Raw genomic sequence first — 18,857 nt, 5'->3', positions numbered from 1 at the left:
AGGAGGAATTTAAAGAACTAGCTTACAAATTCTCTTGGGGCATACACATGATACAATATGAACTGCAAATAATGACAATATAGTCCATATATGTAGAAAACGTGGTACTTTTTTCCTAACACGGCACCCACAATATTAAGTCGTACGACATACAATCGCATCACATGCCATACACCCGATGCGATTTTAAATTGTATAAGCCCCCTATACGATTTTTCATTGTATAAGCACCCTAATGGGTGCTTACAATGTTAAATGCACCCCCATGCCACCCCCACTATCAACGCCAACCCGAAGCGTGGCGAGGGGCAGCGGTACGCGTCCTCCGACCTTTTCATACCCCCACTATCCACGTCGACGTGGAGTTGATTTTATATAGTGCAGCGAGCCACCGAGCCCGAAGCGTGGCGAGCGCAGCAAGCCCCGCAAGGGGGCGCGTTTTACTCTACATGTATTCCGCGGGGCTCGCCACGCTTCAGGCTCGCCACACTATATAAAATCAACTCCAGGCTGACGTGGATAGTGGGGGTATGAAAAGGTCGGAGGACGCGTACCGCCGCCGCTCGCCACACTTCGGGTTGGCGTTGATAGTGGGGGTGCCGTTGCGGGTGCTTTTAACATACTAAGCACCCATAACGGTTAATTATCTTATAGGGGCACTTTTAACATTGAAAAACCCATTAGGGTGCTTATACAATTTTAAATTGCATATGCGATACAATGGCATACACTGCAATGGTATACAATTTAAAATGTTATAACATCGCCTGCCATCGCATCGCATACCATCGTATGCCTTATGGTCTGCGATGGGCGCCGTGCTAGGAAACAAGTACCGAAAACTTAGTACATATTGCACCATATGTATACAGCTTGTAACAAGAGAAAGTAAAAGACTGTAAAGGCAGCACAATTTTGACTAGAAAATATACAAGCTATAGTACAGTATAGTCAAAATTGTACAATGGGAATAGTCAATATTGGTTGTTCTGGCCTCTGGGGAGTTTATGGGAAATCGCATAATAATAATAATCATCCATAGCCAAAATCTTATTTCTTTAAATGTTTATTTGTATTCAAACAATATTTTTATACTTGTAATACAGGTACATGTATTTATTTCTCTAAATCCACTTGGGGATATTGAACCATGGGAATAGAGAACAAACTGCAGCAATTGTTACTTTTAATATAGTACTGTTTGTGCTCCTCTCTGTATATAGCTCCAAACACGAGGAATTTCTCTAACCAAAACCACATCAGAGCCATGGAGAATCATGATGCAGAGATTAGCAGAAAAAAACCCACGCTCGACCCCTGACTTTACTATGGTAAACTCTTATATGAACTGATCGAAAGTATAACAAACAAAACACTGTATTCAGTTCCCCCCTCAATAGATTTGAAATAAAGAATGAAAATTCATTTTTGAATGGATTTTTATAAAGAAGTCTTGCAAAAAAAACAGTCAACATATGTAACAAGGGCCATGCGACAGAGCTGCTCACCAAAGTTCCAATTTGCCAAATGCTGACCAATCTGAATGCTTATTTATCAGTTTGCTTTACACACATATTCTGCAGCACTGTACAATGTGCCACATTTGTAAGAACCAGGTTTGCACCAGCCCAAAGTAAACATGGCAAATCGCATTCGAATATGGGCGTTCTAAAAGTACGTAACACTGTGCTGGAGCAGGATAGACAAACAATGGGAAGAACCATACAATGTTTTGCATTTAAGTTCTAAATTCCTATTGTAGTCTTGATAGGTCGCCAGTCAATTGATTGACATGATCAAAAGATCGAAACGGATAAAAAGGAGGAGCAATAGGTCATGGCAATAACCAAAAAGGTTGACATGAGTTTTTCACTTAATTTTTCCCATCCTCGTGGACTATAATTTGGAATGGTAAAGTGAGGGTACACATTACACTACTTGGTGGTCCATGTCGACATCCAAAAAAACATGAAAAACGTAGGTCGACCTTTTCATGTCCTGATCATTTCCCAGTTGACCTTATGTTTGTGTCAACCTTTTTGTCTATGTGGAACTAGTGCATGTCTACCTTTTTCCTGTGTCGACCTTTTCAGTGTTGGCCAATAGTGGTCGACCTAGTTACGGTCTATCTAATAATCCACACCAGTGGCTCAGTATCCTGTCTCTCTGTGGATTTTAGTTGGAGACAGGACAGACCTCACACAGTTATTATATAAATTCTCAGTACAGCAGTTTGTAGTATGACTGTGCTTGGTAAATAAACAATGACAACGGAAGATGGATTGAGGAGGGTGTGTCTAAGCACTGAACACATGCAGTTTAGACAAAGTGATATCTTTGCATGTTTCACAGGGAGATATTTTCATCTGTAACACAGGCAACACATGGGCCGCACTCTTGCACACGCATTGTGATTGGAGATATCAAGAGTTACTCGGACTGTGGTTCAATATTTATATTGGCCTACTGAATGCTACTGACCAGTTACTGCTGTTTCATACATTGGTGTGTGTGGTGGAGAATAGATACTTGAGAAATTTATAGATGGCTGTGAATGAGAAAATGCTGCAGAATCTATTGGTAGATAAAGATGAATCATTGACAATGTTGAATAAAGTGCAAATATAGTAATTAGAGAACAAGGAGATGTGTGCATGATGACTGATCGCTGATCTTCTCAAAAAGTGCAGAGATGTTTCTACAGTCATAGTAAATGCACAAAATATTATTGAAAGGTGTCCTAGATTTGTGGGATAAAATATCTGTACAGCACATGATACAGTAATGTGTGCACAGCAATGAAAACAATATTATAGGATTACCATATTAAAGTGCAGTAGACGGATCACAATAAAGCGTCTACTTCCCACATTTTTGGGACATACAGTACAATACACAAATCGTCTTGATCATCGCCAAAAACACAATATTTCCTTGAGAACCAGGGAAGGAATAACATACATATAGGTTTTATAATTAAAATAGGGAAATGTGGCTCTAAAAGGTGCCATCTGCTGAGAATAAAATGGTTTACACAGAGAAAGGGTGCAAATGCACTATGCGATCATTACATTACAATATATAATAAGAGGTTGTTGGTATATCATTGGCCAGTGATATTGGCCTGCCCACCAATCGTCCAGGTCACCTCTTGTTGACCTGCTCGACAAGAGGTGACCTGGACGATTGGCGGGCAGGCCAATATCACTGGCCAATGATATACCAACAACCTCTTATTATATATTGTAATGTAATGATCGCATAGTGCATTTGCACCCTCTCTCTCTTTATAATTAAAATGACTCCTTATGGGGACTAATTAGACAGCCCTGAGATAGCCTACTACCTTCAAATCAGCGATCTCAGGTAATAGGATATTGACCATAATTGATGCATTAATGCTACTAAATACATTGATTGATTTTATCAAATATGTCAGTTTTTAAAATCATATTATCTGGTATAGTTTAAAAAAATGTTATATGAACCAACTCTCTCTAAAGATGTAAATTTACTAAAGCTTTTAAAAATTAAGACGGAATGTTGCTCATCACAATCAATCACATTCTGTCTATCATTTTTCTATTTCATCCGAGAAAATGATAGACAGAATCTGATTGGTTGCTATTGAAAACATCACCTAATTTTATTTTAAAAAGCTTTAGTAAATGTACCCCTAAAAGCCTGGATTTGAGCCCTTTTTTCACAATAAAAATGTATGAAACCTTTTGAAGTCACACTGGTGAACATGTGGCAGAACACAATTTGACTTCATTATTAAATTTGAACAAACCGGCAGAATAAAAAATACATCTCCAAATACAGCGTCATTTTGTCACCTGTGGTGAAGATTTGGCGGTGGAGTTTCCCAAACCAAGTTTCCCATAATCTCCATCTCCAAAAGCCCAGACTAACAATCCATCAGCAGACACCACTAGTGTGTGATTCAGCCCACAGGCCACCTGCAAGCAGAACACAGGAGAGGAAGGGGTGGATTGGATGATAGAAAATGAAAGCAAATAAGCATAAGTTCAAGCTAAAAGGTCTGATCAATAAGAGGAATTGCCTTTTATGGCAGCAAATGAAAACCTATTAGGTAACAATATGCAATCATCTTAAAGTACGTAGACACTATACGACTTAACAACATGCACATCAGCTATGTGCGCTCCCGTGGGCCATTAGAGCCAAGAAAATACCAAAATGTGACATGGAGTTTAAAGTTCCCATTGATTACAATGTACAATGAAATTTGCATAGATTTACTAAAACAAGAAAACGGAAAGAGAAACCATTAGACATTGAAAATACAGATGTAGTCGCGCTCATCGTTGCAGCGATCCGGCTGCTTGTGCTGGTTTGTTGCACCAAATTAACACCCATGCCAATAAATCGCCATGCAGTAATATCACTGCTCAATGCATTTCTAAGAGCTTCGGGAGCAAATTAGACGCATGCCCGTTGTGGTGGGATCACGCTAATCACCACGAGTCTCGCATGTGGTGATTGGCGCAGCAATGTTAAGCGTGGTTGCATCTGTAAACGTACACGATGGTGGCTTCAAATAAAGAATGTAATGCCATAATCACACTGTTCCAATAAAAGTATTGACCTAGGTGTCACTGCAGAGAACCTTAATTCTATGTATATTAATGAGTATAATTCATGGTTTTAGCCAAGATATGGTCATCCTGCAATACTCGACTCAATGTCCTTAAAGGAAAACATTTCTATAAAATCTGTAAAAAGGTAATAAGGCTTTATATGACCGCAGTAACCCTCTGGTATGATGCACACTGATAATACAGCAATTTCAGCGTTATAAGTCATGATTAGAGATATTCACTGTCAGAATTTAAGGATACATAAAAAATACCCCATTCACACAGACCCTTGGACCCAGGAAAAATAAAGGCAAATTTGAGTTGTGTAGCGGAATAAATTAATCCTCCTGGGTTATGTGTTCCACATCCGGATACAACTGACCATAGTTTAAACTGGAGTCTGAGCTGGATATGATGCAGTGTCAAAGGAGGGGCCTCGTGAAGATATGTTTAAATGGTGCTTAATGAGCTAATTAACACCCAGTGACCGTGAAATATCCTTATGACAAAGTCCCTAAACTAAACCCTGGTCAACCCATTCACCCTACAACACAACCTGGGTTTTTCATGAGTCCTTGTCGGTGTAAAAGGGGAATCAATGCGGGTTGAACAGATTTCATTATCCCAGATCAGACCCTGGATTTAGGTGTGAAAGGGGTATTATACATGGTTTTCAGGTTACTTTGTTTTATTGCCATGTCTGAGTACCTGTTCAAGTGTTGTTGCCCTATGCTGTAAACATTAATCTGAAATACACCATGTTAAATTTACTACTACTCCTAAAAACCAACTGCCCTCCTCCCCCCAAAAAACTGTTCTACTACAGGTTATATTACCTGTCCAATGTGAAATCCCTCAAGTGCTGTCACCCTCTCTGGCAGTTTCTTATTGGATGTGTTCCCCAAGCCCAGGCGACCATAATCTCCATTTCCAAATGTAAACAGCTTCCCATCTGCTGTTACCACTGCCGAGTGCTTGAAACCACAAGACATCTGGAATTTGGAACACAAATTGGTAACCATCAACTACATGTACAGTATACAGATATTCATTTACTATATACTATGTATACAATAAGCTACAGTACGGCTGATATCATAAATAATCATTCACTGTAATTACTCTGATCAGCCTATCAGGTTTATGTTCCTCAATGAATAATAGAAGTATTAAACAGAGAGTGTAATTGCTCTTCCTGCATTGCAATATATTAGTAAAAAATGAGATATGGATTGTTATGGTTTATTAAACAAAACAAAAACCACCATATAAAACAGGTGGAGAGAACAGCCAGGGCCCTTATTTGAAGCACATCATTTGTTGTATTCACAGACAATAAAACAATTGCAGATTTCCTTGCAGTGTGACTTGTACATATCAGTAGATCCAAAAAGCATAGGTTTAAACTACATCATCAAGTATTACATGTAACAAGTAAATGATAAATAATGTTCAACTACCTAATATACATAATTGTATCTGGGGCTTATATACACAGATGACACAATCGGAAGGGGGTAAAATAAGCGCACATGTTCATTTAATTTGAATGTCAATTGCCAGGCCCAAACATCACAGAACTTCCTTTCTCACACCCTGCACAGAGCTAAACCTACATTCTACCAAAAGCAAACTTCACAATGTTATGTTGCAGCAAACAGTTCTCACAATATCAACTTTATTTTATTTATTAAGTTTTCTTATATAGCGCACACATATTCTGCAGCACTTTACAGAGTATAGTTGAACATTGACATCAGTCCCTGCCCCAGTGGAGCTTACAATCTATTTTCCCTACCACATGTACATGCACACAATAACTCTTGGGTTAATTTTTGTTGGCAGCCTTTAATACCACTCAAATTTTATGAACAATATATGTAGCTTATACACGCACTACTCTTGTCATGATATGTAAAATAGGTTACATGATTAACAGAAACATTGCTAGAACTCAAACATACCTGCACAACCTCCTCCCCTTGTAATGCCTCAATTTGTCTTGGTCTCCTTTGGCGGTCACTATTACCATGTCCCAATTTGCCATAATCTCCATCTCCCCAACTGAATACCTCTCCACTCTCTGTCAATGCCATGGAGTGTCCATCCGAGCCACAGGAAGTCACTAATTGTGTCACCACAAATCCTATTAAAAAGGTAAGTGTGTGTGTGTTTAAGATCAATCATTAACCTGCTCACATAGGTTTACTTTATGAACACTACCATAATTACACTTACTAGTAACCACCAATAAATTGTGATTTAAATACAAAACTTTACAAAGCCTTCTGTTTCTTCTTGAACCTATTCTATAGGCCAATCACAACCTAAATTGATCAGATACTATAGAAATGAATGTATCATTTATTAACGTCAGGCCTATTGGACATGTTAATTCTTTAAGAATGCGAAGACAGAATGGAACCACAGTTTAAAATAACATGCAAAACTATTCTCTTAAAATAAATACCAATAATACATAGAGAAAGAGCCCTTTTTGTTGTATCTAGACACGTGCCAGTTTCAAACCATTACAACATGCACAGAGAGTTATGATAATTTCCTGTTGTGATGAATGGAATGCCATTTCAGGAACCACAAATATTGTCGGTACTGGCGAGCCCAAAGATGTTTGGGCACATCTTATACTAATTGGGGGTCCATGTCGACAGTTGTAGGCAAAGACACTCCAAAAATGTGAAAAACTCAACTTTTTCCATGTCCTGTTGACCTTGCACATGTCGACCTTTTGATCCCGTCTACCTGGTGGCAGTGTAATATTAACTTGGAGATAAACAATCCAGCTGGGATTGGGCACAAATTTCCCTGAAGTAGAACACGATAAATTTCTGACTCCAGGGAAACAAAGCACTTTTTACTCATCCTTTGTGATGCCGTGAAGCTTCTGCTGATCCATTCCACAAGGCTACGACCATTTTACTGGTTTTTTAATGCATTACAAGTTGTGCTAATTACATTGTCACATAAGAAGCGCTGTGCCAACAGTAAAATAACATTTTAACTACTCTTGCAGCTAGGCTTGAGAGGGACCTAGCCACAAGGCTGGTTATGGCTTTACCTTGCAAAGCAGAAATGACTGTCAGTACATGAAGGTCATCCGAATTACCCTGACCAAGGCGGCCATAGCTACCTTCTCCGCAGGCTAAAATCGTGCCATTGGCCTGTATGACAAAAGTGCAGTTTTGGCCACAGATCACCTGGAAATTAACAGAACAGAAAGTTAACTCAAATTTCCAGATATTAGCAATAGCAACTATTATTATTATGGTGACCCAAGGGTGCACAGCATTTGAAATGATTGTGCCCCCAAATGTATAGCTGGCTTGGGCACCCCCAAATGGTGATAGATTGGGCACATTAGCAGCCTACCTCATCCACCAGCTCTACTAGTACTGTTGTAGAACTAAACACAAGGTGCCATATAATTTGAAAGAAAGGATTTCCCTTTTAAGAATAGGAACCATATGGTATCTCTAACATTCCTGTGCCTACTGCAGGGCTAGGTCAGGAACCCATCACATGGCCCCATCCAGGCACCAGGAATCCTGCACCAACTGTGCAGTAAGCTACACTGTGGGTTGGGAAGTTCTATTGAAGATGGGATGTTCCTATGGGCAACTAATTAGATGTTATTATCTTCTAGAAGGTGCTAAATAAATATGAAGGAGATTTTGATTGGTTGCTACGGGCAGCATCCCATTTTCTATCGAATTCCCATCTTGGTAAATTTCCCCCTGTGAGTTTGAGTTGTCTCTCCTGCACATTGGGCAGTGACTGGATCCACTATGGAAACAATCCAATGAAAGTGGGCTGTTGGTAAGAGGTGCCACCTATGCTGCCCAACCCAAACAACTAGGGATGCTTATCCAGAAACAAAATAAAAAATACTTGAAACTAAAGTGGCATAGAAACGGAATCCAACTGGCACTAGAAAAATTCTACCAAGCAACCAATGGGATTATAGGAGAGCTTAAGCTTCTGGATGTTAATATTATATACCCAAACTCCTACCGCATTCGGTCTATAACACAAAGTATCCAACCCCAAGAATGAATAAAAATAAATAAAAGCTGCTGCTGCCACACGTTGCTTTTTAATTTTCAAGCTACTTAGGCCCCTGATAAACTTGGATGAAATAGAAATTCTACTGTGTTTGGGTCTGAAACCCGTTCTATACCCAAATCATATTTTCCAATAATGCTGTATAGACAGAAAAGGGTCTTTAGATTATCCGCCACAAAAAAAGTACATAGATTTACTTCCACTCCCAACATACTGCTCCTCCATATACAAAATACCTGCTGTGCCTGGGAGAAAGATGTAGCTGCTGATGGAATCATCACATTTCGGCCTGCTTCTGCCAGCTGTCCATGGCGTCCAGCACCCCACAGATACACATCACACTTGCCTCCAAGATGCCAGTCCTATGGTTAAAAAAAAAAAAAGTAAGAAAATGCATTGGAAAAGCATTTCAGACGAAACATTTTAAAAACTTTAAAATAAAAGTAATACAAAGTGGTGCAAACAACTCATGTTCACATAAAACACAGTAGTAGCATTCACACGTGGCTTAATTCACCTCTGGTCTGGAGGTAGCCCATGACATAATTTGTTCATCTGTTCCATTTATCCACTTGCTGTTATCCTGTGGATAAATAATGGAGTAATTATATTCAAACATTTTAAGTGATCTTATACAAATTATGGTTTTATGCAAAATTATAATAAGACCATATTAAAGCACGTGTAACAGGTGCACTGCATTCCATCTTGCTTTTCACAGGAAACATTTGAACAGTGTAGAAGTGCTGTATACATCCTGGTTGTTCAAGGGCATGATTCCCATTGTGATAGAATAACACGGTCATGGAAAACAAGGTCTTATTACTAAAATGAAATCCTTTTTCTCTGAATCCATTGGAGGCCACTGTCACAACTGGCTACAGAGGATCCTCCAAGACTCTGGCACTATTTACAATGCTTAAAGTCTTCCTTTAGATCACCACCCTGTAGTTGTACAAGAGGTAAACAAGAGGTTTCCAGATGTACAACAAGTATTATATTTACTAACAAAGTGAACAATACAAAATTATTCCCCAGCGGAGCCCATGCAAAGTTACATGCACTCAAACCAATTGGTGAAGCAGCTGGAGCAGTCCAATCAAGTATGTCTTCTACATGCTAGACGCAGAACTCTGCAGCTTAAAGCTAATCCTGCGCACCTTGCACTTGACCTGTGTGATCACAAAGTCTTTGAAGGGGGCCAAGGCCTGGAATGTATGGCATACGACATTCATGGGCCAGGAAATCCATCGCTTTCCTGGACTTGTGGGCAGGTGCATTTCATGATAGAGAAGGGCAGCACAAAAGCGAGTTCATGGACAGCGCCTGGTAATGGCTTCCAGAACTTGTGGCATGCGTTCCCAGTGATGGTGCACTTCTGCACTAGTTTTGGCCACAAAAACCATCACCATCTGCTAGGCCAGTGATGGCTAACCTTGACACTCCAGCTGTTGCTGAACTACACATCCCAGCATGCCCTGCTACAGTTTTGCTATTTGGCCATGCCAAAACTGATGCAGGGCATGCTGGGATGTGTAGTTCAACAACAGATGGAGTGTAAATGTTAGCCATCACTGTGCTAGATCATGCTGTGCTCACATTGGGAACTTCTGTGGTGATGTACCTCCAATTGGGGTCAACTGGGCCAACTGTTGCTTGGTCCCAGGGTCAGAACTAGAACCAGGATTCATTGCCACTGATGATCTCCCAGACCACTGAACAACTGCCATCAAACCTGGCTAGCACTTTGCGGCACCAAAGCACCCAAGCCTCCATCTGCCATACTGGGTCAGCCGACCCAGTATACAGAAACCTTGCCAAATTTAAGTGGATTTTAGAAACCACCTTACAGCAGCTTTGAAATATTGTTTTGTATGAAGGATAATGACCATACCACCATGCTTAATTCCATAGAGCAGAAGCATGCATCACCAGTGACACAGTGCATACATACTAGACATTTCCATTTTGACGTTGCGACCTGTTTGGATCAGCAAAATCGTAAAAAATATTGTCTAGTGTGTGTGTCCAGCATTAGGTGCACATAGGCTTAAAACGTATTTTAATCCACAGGGGAAAAGAAAACGTTCATGAAAAACTTGGAGAAGATTTGAGGACAATCCCCAATCCAATATGCCCATTATCCAGGAGAATCTGAAGTGAAAGTGAACTACTTTTTGATATTTCATATGTAATACACTATTCAAATGTTTTTGTTGTGACAATTCCCGACTGTGAATGGACAGCAGAAATCAGAATTAGATCATTGACAGAACATTTAACTTTTTCTTAACAAAGGACATTTTTTTCTCTGAAAAACAAACATTCATTTAAACCATTGAAAGCAGCACAATTAAATACTAATTTTGTAGGTATTGCATATAGTTTATTGGTGTGAAACAAAAAGGACTACTTTCATACCATTAAAAGTTTTAGCTCTTCCTCTGGTACTGGTTCCAAATCAGGAACATTGAAGGATTCTGGGAATTGTGCACCCCGGGCAAGAGCCTCAGCAGCTTTAATTGTGGTAGAAAAACACTCTAGCCATGCCCATTCAGCAGGGTTCCATGAGCCAGAATCTTGTGGAACTAGGCGGTGGTGAGGAGGTATAGGTGGACTGCACAGAAGCTGATCTAGGTTTAAGCCCACTGCCAAGGATGCCAGACACTGCATGTAAGGGCTATGCACCAGCTGGTCCCCACACACGACATGAGGCTGAAATATGAGAGACTTCCGTTAATAAAATGACTTCCGTAAGACTGTACCGAAGATTAATTTTTTTTCTTAGTAATTTTTTTTTCTCTGTCTGTCACAAGAAATATACTGTACTTACACCTGTTAGCAGCATTCCCAATATAGAAGAGAGTAACAAAAGTTCCAACACAAACATACCTCCCAACACAACCCATTTCAGGAGAGACAAAATGCGCTCAATCTGACTATCTGGACTTGAACTATGTATTTTGTAATATAGGAATTTTAGCACAGGTGATTGCAATCATAAATTAACAAGGAAGTCCAAGTAAGGAGGATTGTGTCCCCCCTGGAATGGGTCATGTTAGGAGGTATAACTACTGCTTTGACTTACAAAAGACAGCTTCAGCTGATCCATAAATTATATTAAGAAAACGTAACAACTTGTGCGTCACAATAACTGGATAAAGAGAGACAAGGCAGAAAGATAGAAAAGCAGCAACATTATTTATAAAATATAAGTTTTCTTGTTGTTAGAGAGAACATTACTGGTTTCTAACTCGGTGGGAGTTCAAATCTTAGCTATAGTGACATTTATGTTAAATGAAACAGTATGTGTAAACTGGTGTGAGGAATTAAAAGGGATTCATTTAATTACATACTTAATTTAGTTACATACTCTGCAGAATTGTAAGCCAATAAATAGATTACGGACTTTGCTTACAGCTATATTTTATTGCTTTTAACTAAAAAACTCATCACTGAAGGAAAAAAATGAGACATAAAGGTGTTGTGACTGTTATTGCACATACCTTTTCATAAGCATATTGCTCTTGGAGCATGACCGGAAGACGCTCCAAGAACGTTTGCATGCAAGGTGCCATGTTCAATCCCACAATCCCTTGCTGCTTTAGTGCTGTTCTGCAAGTGGCCAAAATGTGATTGGAGGACATCCATTCAGGTGTGCAGTTTACCACGAGAACATCCTGTAAAATTATAGAACATGTGTTATCTATGTATTACTTACCTAGAGGCACTGTGACATGTAAAGAGTACAATCAGAGTATTATTCTGATGAGCGCCCCTATTCATTATCTCTTGTGTGTGTTTACTGCTAATCTATTTAAAAACTGGTTGCTATCCAAGACAATATGGAGAAACTATCCAAATAAAACAAACAAAAAAACCCCAGAAAACATTAGAGTGCCCTAGATAACAATAGTGGATACTCGGCAATATTCAATTGATGCTGGATCCATTTTGCCGGAATGGATTCGGCATCCATTATTCAATTCATCGGCCAAATCCGGATGTGGCAGATGATTATCACTCACCCGACCGGCGCTCGGACCGAGTAAGTGCAGCAGCGGGAGACGGGGAGAACCTCAGTGGGAGCGGGGTGAGCTGCTCTCACCCGGCTCGTCGGTGGATATGTACGGGAGGGTGCGGTGGACAGGAGGATGGCGCCGTGTAAACTGCTGCTGCTCACCCGGCGCCGTCCTCCCTGCATCAATCCGGCATCTTGTTATGCCGGATTGTGAATGATGGAAACACAGCAGTTTTGGCTGCATTTCCGTCAAAAGCAGGTGAATTAGCGGCTCTTTCGTCAATCCACCTGCTTTTCGGCATGTCAAAACATTTCGACATGCCGGAAAAAAAAAGCTAAGATTGAATAGATCGGAACTCCTTCCGATGTATTCATGTCAAAAACTGCCGTCAAGACGGCAGTTTCGACAATGATTGAATATACCCCACTGTATCTGCTTATCAAAAAAAAAAAAAAGATATATGAGGTGACTTCACTTTGCACACATACCTGTATATTATGTGTGCTTCCGAGAGGTAGGGACAGGTAGATAACAACGGGGACTCTACCACTCCAAAGGAGTGTAGACATTGGTTTTAACAAAAGTTTTCTTTTTACAGGTGTTCACTCTAATTTGATATAGCATTTTTACGTTCACAGAGTGCTCATACAATTAACTATTTAAGGCTTACAAATGTACTGGCATAGTCGGGTCATCTAGCAAAAATTAATTGACCGCACAGCTCTCCTGGATACACTGGGGATGCCCACCCAGTGGCTTCCCCAGAACAAATAATCAATACTATACACACAGCAGCCTGAAGAGGTGACACCTCTCTTACCCTCCAATAATGGTTGTGGGTTTGAGCAGGAGTCATGACTGTAAATCTGTTCTTTGAATGTGGTAATATGAATGAATGCTGCTTGTGGGTTCCTGGCTCTGGATCTGAATAATGGCATCTCGTTACAAACACAAGATGCCGCAAGATCCACATCTGGAATGCCCCATTTCTCAGTTATTAGGAGAAGCACCTCGGGGTGAAGAGACCATTCTCCCGAGTGTATGTCCTGGTGACTTAAAAAGCTAGCCTCCCAATTTAGAATTCCTGGGAGGAACACCGCTGAGATGGTTGGTACCACTGAGCTCAGCCCACTGGAGTATCCTGGATACTTCTCTCATTGCCTTTACACTCTTCGTACCCAGTGGTGGTGGTGTTGTCTGACTGGATCTGAACCGTTCTGCCCTGTAGCAAATCCTGCACCACCTAGAATGCATTGAATACGGACCCATTCCAGTATGTTTACAGCTTGGATTCCACCTGCCTTGCAAGGACCAGGATTCTACTACGGCTCCCTAGCCCTGCAGATTTGTGTCCATGATGAGCAGAACCACTGCATAAGCCAAAAGGGTCTGCCCATCCTCAGATAAGCCTCGTTGAGCCACCATGTCAGCAATGACCGAACCTCCATGATGAGACGCATTTGTTCAGGAATGGATCGACTGAGGACGTCCATCCCATCTGGTCAGAATCAGCCTTTGCAGCGGGCGAGAATGATATTGCGCTCACTCGACCATGTTGAATGTCGACACCAACAGGCTGAGTGTCTGCATAGTCTGATGCAACGTGACTGAGGAGCTGAATGAAGTACCGAACCCTGTCCTGTAGCTGCTAGCGCTTGTCCAAAAGAAGAATCAACCTTTGGGAATCGGAGTCCAGCAGGGCTCCCTAGTGTAACATCCGCTTGGACGGAACCAGAGCAGATTTGCAATTTATCAGCCATCCTTGACTATGAAGGAAGTCCTTGGTGAGCTGAAGATGATTGAGTAGTGTCTCCCTTGAACTGGCAAGAAGTAGAACATCGTCCAAGTATGGGCTCACTCTGACCCCCTGACGCCCCAATGAAGCTGTTATGACCGCCATAATCTTTGTGAAGATTCGTGGTGCTATGGCAACCCGAACGGAAGGGCCTGAAACTGGAAATGCTGCAGTGGCATGGCAAAGCAAAGAAACCGCTGATGTGACTAAGCAATGGGGACATGCAGATACATATGCTGAATGTCTAAGGATACCATATAATCCCCAGCTCCATTGACAATACAATGGTTCTCAAAGTCTCCATGCGGAATTTTGATACCTTCACAATTTTTGTTTTTTTAGGGATTTTAGGTTTTGTATGGGCCTGTAAGACCAGTTTGGTTTGGGCACCAGGAAGAAGGTTGAGTAATATCCCTGGCTTTGCTGATGTGGACGCACTGGTATAATCACCTTGGATTGTAGTAAAGATTCCACTACCTGCTGTAGGCAGGCTTTCTTTTGTGGATCCTTTGGAAGATCTGTCAGGCAGAACTGTTGAGGAGACTTAAAGGACACGGGGTACCCATGGGTAACCACTTCTCTGACACAGGCATCGGACGTGGTCCTGAACCATTCCTGTGTGTAGAAGAGAAGTCTGCCTCCCACCCTGGGATCCCCCAGAGGGAGGCCCGTCCCATCAAGTGGCGGGTTTTTCAGGCTTAGGGGTTGCCGGGATTTAGGCTTGGCTTACTTTGCTGGTCCTGATTGTCTGCCAAACATCTGTCCCTTACTTTTCAACCCCTTTCGTCCTTCTGGAAAAAGTATTACTCTTTGCTCGGTGAGTGATCGTAGCATATACAAGTTGTCTTGTTGCTGCCAGGGAGGCTACAATTTTATTTAGCACCTCCTGGAAGGACTCCCCCTATAAAGGGTAACACCTCTAAAAACACGCTTGGATTCAGTGTCCACTTTCCACAAGCTAGCATCTAGCTAGCACCTAGCTAGCACTGGGACTGCTAAGGCATTGGCAGTTAACGGACCAACATCCACCATTGCCTCAGAGATTTATGCAATGGCTTGTTTAACGTGACAGACACATGGTACAATTCTCTGAAACATCCTCAGGAAGTTCAGCTTCAATGATTTTAACCCGATTGTGCGTTTCCCTAGCTGCCCAAGACAATGCAAGGGCGGGCCTGTTAACCGCATCTGTTAGGCTAAACACCAACTTTAGACATTACTCCAGGCATCGTTAAAGGTAGAAACAAGGGTTTAATTAGGCGAGTAACATGGGAGTCCACCGGTGGTGGATTGTCCCAGAATTTACAATCCTCCATTGGGAGAGGATATAGAGAGATGACCCTTTTTGGTATCGGGAATTTCTTCCGCGGGGATTTCCAGATCTCCGTTCCAATCTCCATAAGGTGATCAGAATGTAAAAACTCAGATCTAACCAATTTACGTGATTTAAACACATCTACTTTCTTTGCTACCAGAGCCAGCTCGTCTTCCTCAGACAGGAGCACTGCCCGTACAGCAGTTATAAGTTAATTAACATTGACCGAGTTAGATCTTTCCTGTCTCAGGTTCGCCTGTTTAGGCCATTTTCAACCCCATGCAGTAGTCTTTTGGGAAGCCAGGGTCTGAGTCAGAGACTGCATTGTACTAGACAATGAATCCACCCACGGCGGAGTACTGGACCCGTTACAGGTGTCAAAGTTCCACTAATGTTCCAAACAACTGAGTAAAGGCCGCCCATGGAGGTGTTGTGTCTGAGGGGCAGATGAAGTGCCTGTAGATATGGCAAGTAGCACAGAGACAATCATGCACACCCTTCTGTCCAGATAGTCCTGCTGTGCATGAACGCAGTAGTAGGGATTTGCCTGCCAGTATTCCTGATCATTAGACAGTGACCCGCGGTAAGTCTGACTAGGTATTACCGTTTTCCCAGTACACCTGGTCCCATGTGAACACAGTAATAGTATATACTGCATATACAGGAGAATGCAGTACAGTAACTCAGCACAAGCAGTCACACACACACAGCAGAAACAATAGTTCAATATAAAAAAGGTACAAACTAGGGATGCCAATCCCGGGGCATTTTTTTCAATCCTGGGATTGGGGCGGGCAGGCGGTCGAAGGAGAAGGAACATGATGACAGCAGAATTGGCAGTGGGCCTGCGCAGCATGACCTCCTACTGTTAAGCTGTGCAGGCTGCACGCCGGGGTCGGGAACAGCGGGGCAGTGTCTGAGCGGTGCTCAGACACTGCCCAGCATTAAACTGTGCATGCGCAGTCTAATCCCGAAATCCAGGGATTGGATACCCCAAACCCGGGATTGAAATCCCAGACTTTTTGGGGCCAATTCCTGGGATCCCGCCGATCCCGGGATTGGGCACCCTAGTATAAACTACTGTAAATGGCACTGTCAACTACATCATGTTTTTACAGGGGAGACAGCGCCCAGCATCCCAGGAGCCTGAACAGCAATGTGAAGATGGCTGCCAGTGCCTCAGATCATCTGAAGGCGCAAAAACTGCAGCTAAATAACGGGTTTACTAGCGTAAACTGGCGCCTAAATCTGGGGGGAGGGACTGCAGGGCAGCATCGCCTCTCCCTAAATTGGACTTCCCCCAACGGTATAATGGAGATCAGTTTTCTGCCTGCGCTCCCTTACCCTGGTGGGCTAGTGGAGTCCCTGCTATGGGAAGCAGTGTCAACGTCAGTGCTGTGACCTGCTCCCAAATGTTCTTGTTTTTGCTCTTAGAGTAAGAATTAAAAAAAAAAAATGTAAGAATAAAAAATTAAAAGCTTGGGATTGCGCCAGGCAATCCCCATAGAAAGGTATATCTATATACCCGATTCACCACGCTGGTGACTGAGACTGACCACCCGCACCGTCTCTGCCCTTGCCTCAATACTGAACAGTGCATGCCTAGCACTGGAATCCAAAAACCCGGACTGACTGAGGTGACCAATGCATGAGATATAGCCGCAGGGCACCAGCACGGCAGAGAGGTCTGCACGGAGGAGCCACACGTCACTCATCGGCGGTATGCACAGGTGCATTGACCGCTGGGTCCCTCTTCATGGTCGGAAGGTGTCTCCTCGTTGCCGCACGTCTGACTGGCTGATGCGAAGCTGTGCAAATGGCACAGCCAGAGCGTGAGACGGAAACAAAGCACTACTAAAGCGGTTTGGCACGGAGACACTGGGCATTATATTTATCACCTGTTCCTATAAAGGATCCATCAAGTAGTTCTGAGGACGGGTGAGAACTTCCCTACTTTGGAATGTATAAAAATCTTGTGGGCGGTCCGTCCCAGCATTATTAGATATATTTATTGGGCCACAATATACCACTCAGGATCAAATCAAAGATTAAGGAGTCCTGGACCAAGGACATTATTATTTCAATTGTGGAATGTGACCATAAGGTAATCAGGTTAATAGACTGCATAAATATATTATCCAATTGACGGCTTTCTTAGCTACTTTTTTATAGATGTTTGTTTAATATATACACACACACATTTTACTCCAAGCACTTTCTGTGTATGTTATAAATCCCCAGAGAAAGTACTGGTGCACCTGCTTCCTGCAGGCACCAACAAAAAACTGGGTGACCTAGCATTGAGGCGGGGTTATAGGGGAGAGGAGCCAAGCATGAGAATTGGTGCCCGGTCCTCTGGATCCGCCTACAACCCCCGGTGCTGTAGAACCATGAAGAAGAAAGCCCCTTTAAAGTTATAGATTCCATGTTACCTTTGAAAAAGCTTTACAGCGAAATGCGTTAGTGGAACCTATTTTCCAGTAGAGGTGGACTAATAGTTCCAGCAGTACTCAAATTCCTTTAATGTGCCCGAACCAGCCTGGATGGACCGGAAATTCATAGACATCTGCCATCACCAGTGGTGCTTTCCACGTCGATATTGGATATACAAAAGGGAATTTGGACCATAAAAGGGAAATTCCTTATTCCATCTAGGATCCATTACCCTACAAATCCAACAAGGTGGACGGTAATTATACCTACTCTGACAACACAGTCGGTCCTTATATTTCCAGGCATTTATAGGAACGGACAGTAAGGACAGTCATAAAACGTAACGCCCTGCCAGAATTGCTTATATTAGGTGATTTTAATTTATTTTTATAAAGTAGGAGTATGTTTAGCCATATGGCTTATTAAAATTGTGATTTGATTTTATGGTTATAAAATTGTGTAAAGTCAATCCAACAGTCTAAGGAGTATATTATATATCCAGCGCTGCATATCTTGTTTCTTTTTGGTATCTTTTCTTAAGGTCTGACACACCCGATACACTGCAGCTGCTACTGAGCAAAGCAGCTTCAGCTTGCTGCGCCCCA

At 42.0% G+C, this 18,857-nt stretch overlaps 1 protein-coding gene across 10 annotated transcripts in view; it reads right to left on the bottom strand.

Moving 5' to 3' along the window:
• The window catches only part of HERC1 (HECT and RLD domain containing E3 ubiquitin protein ligase family member 1), a 153,059-nt gene that overhangs the window by 13,116 nt on the left and 121,086 nt on the right, over positions 1-18,857 (bottom strand). For all 10 annotated transcript variants that reach the window (XM_083183480.1, XM_083183483.1, XM_083183488.1 and 7 more), the window contains exons 61-68: positions 12,194-12,367; positions 11,109-11,402; positions 9,205-9,270; positions 8,924-9,049; positions 7,684-7,822; positions 6,569-6,750; positions 5,441-5,596; positions 3,840-3,962 (exon numbers count right to left, since the gene is read on the bottom strand). In XM_083183480.1, the coding sequence (XP_083039606.1) occupies positions 3,840-3,962; positions 5,441-5,596; positions 6,569-6,750; positions 7,684-7,822; positions 8,924-9,049; positions 9,205-9,270; positions 11,109-11,402; positions 12,194-12,367 (1,260 nt within the window). The remainder of the gene's footprint in view (positions 1-3,839; positions 3,963-5,440; positions 5,597-6,568; positions 6,751-7,683; positions 7,823-8,923; positions 9,050-9,204; positions 9,271-11,108; positions 11,403-12,193; positions 12,368-18,857) is intronic.

The sequence above is a fragment of the Crinia signifera genome, chromosome 4 (assembly GCF_055691185.1).
Source record: "Crinia signifera chromosome 4, ASM5569118v1, whole genome shotgun sequence".
NCBI classification, from domain to species: domain Eukaryota; kingdom Metazoa; phylum Chordata; class Amphibia; order Anura; family Myobatrachidae; genus Crinia; species Crinia signifera.
Note: the sequence above shows the minus strand (reverse complement) of the source record. Positions and strands in the feature narration are given on the sequence as shown.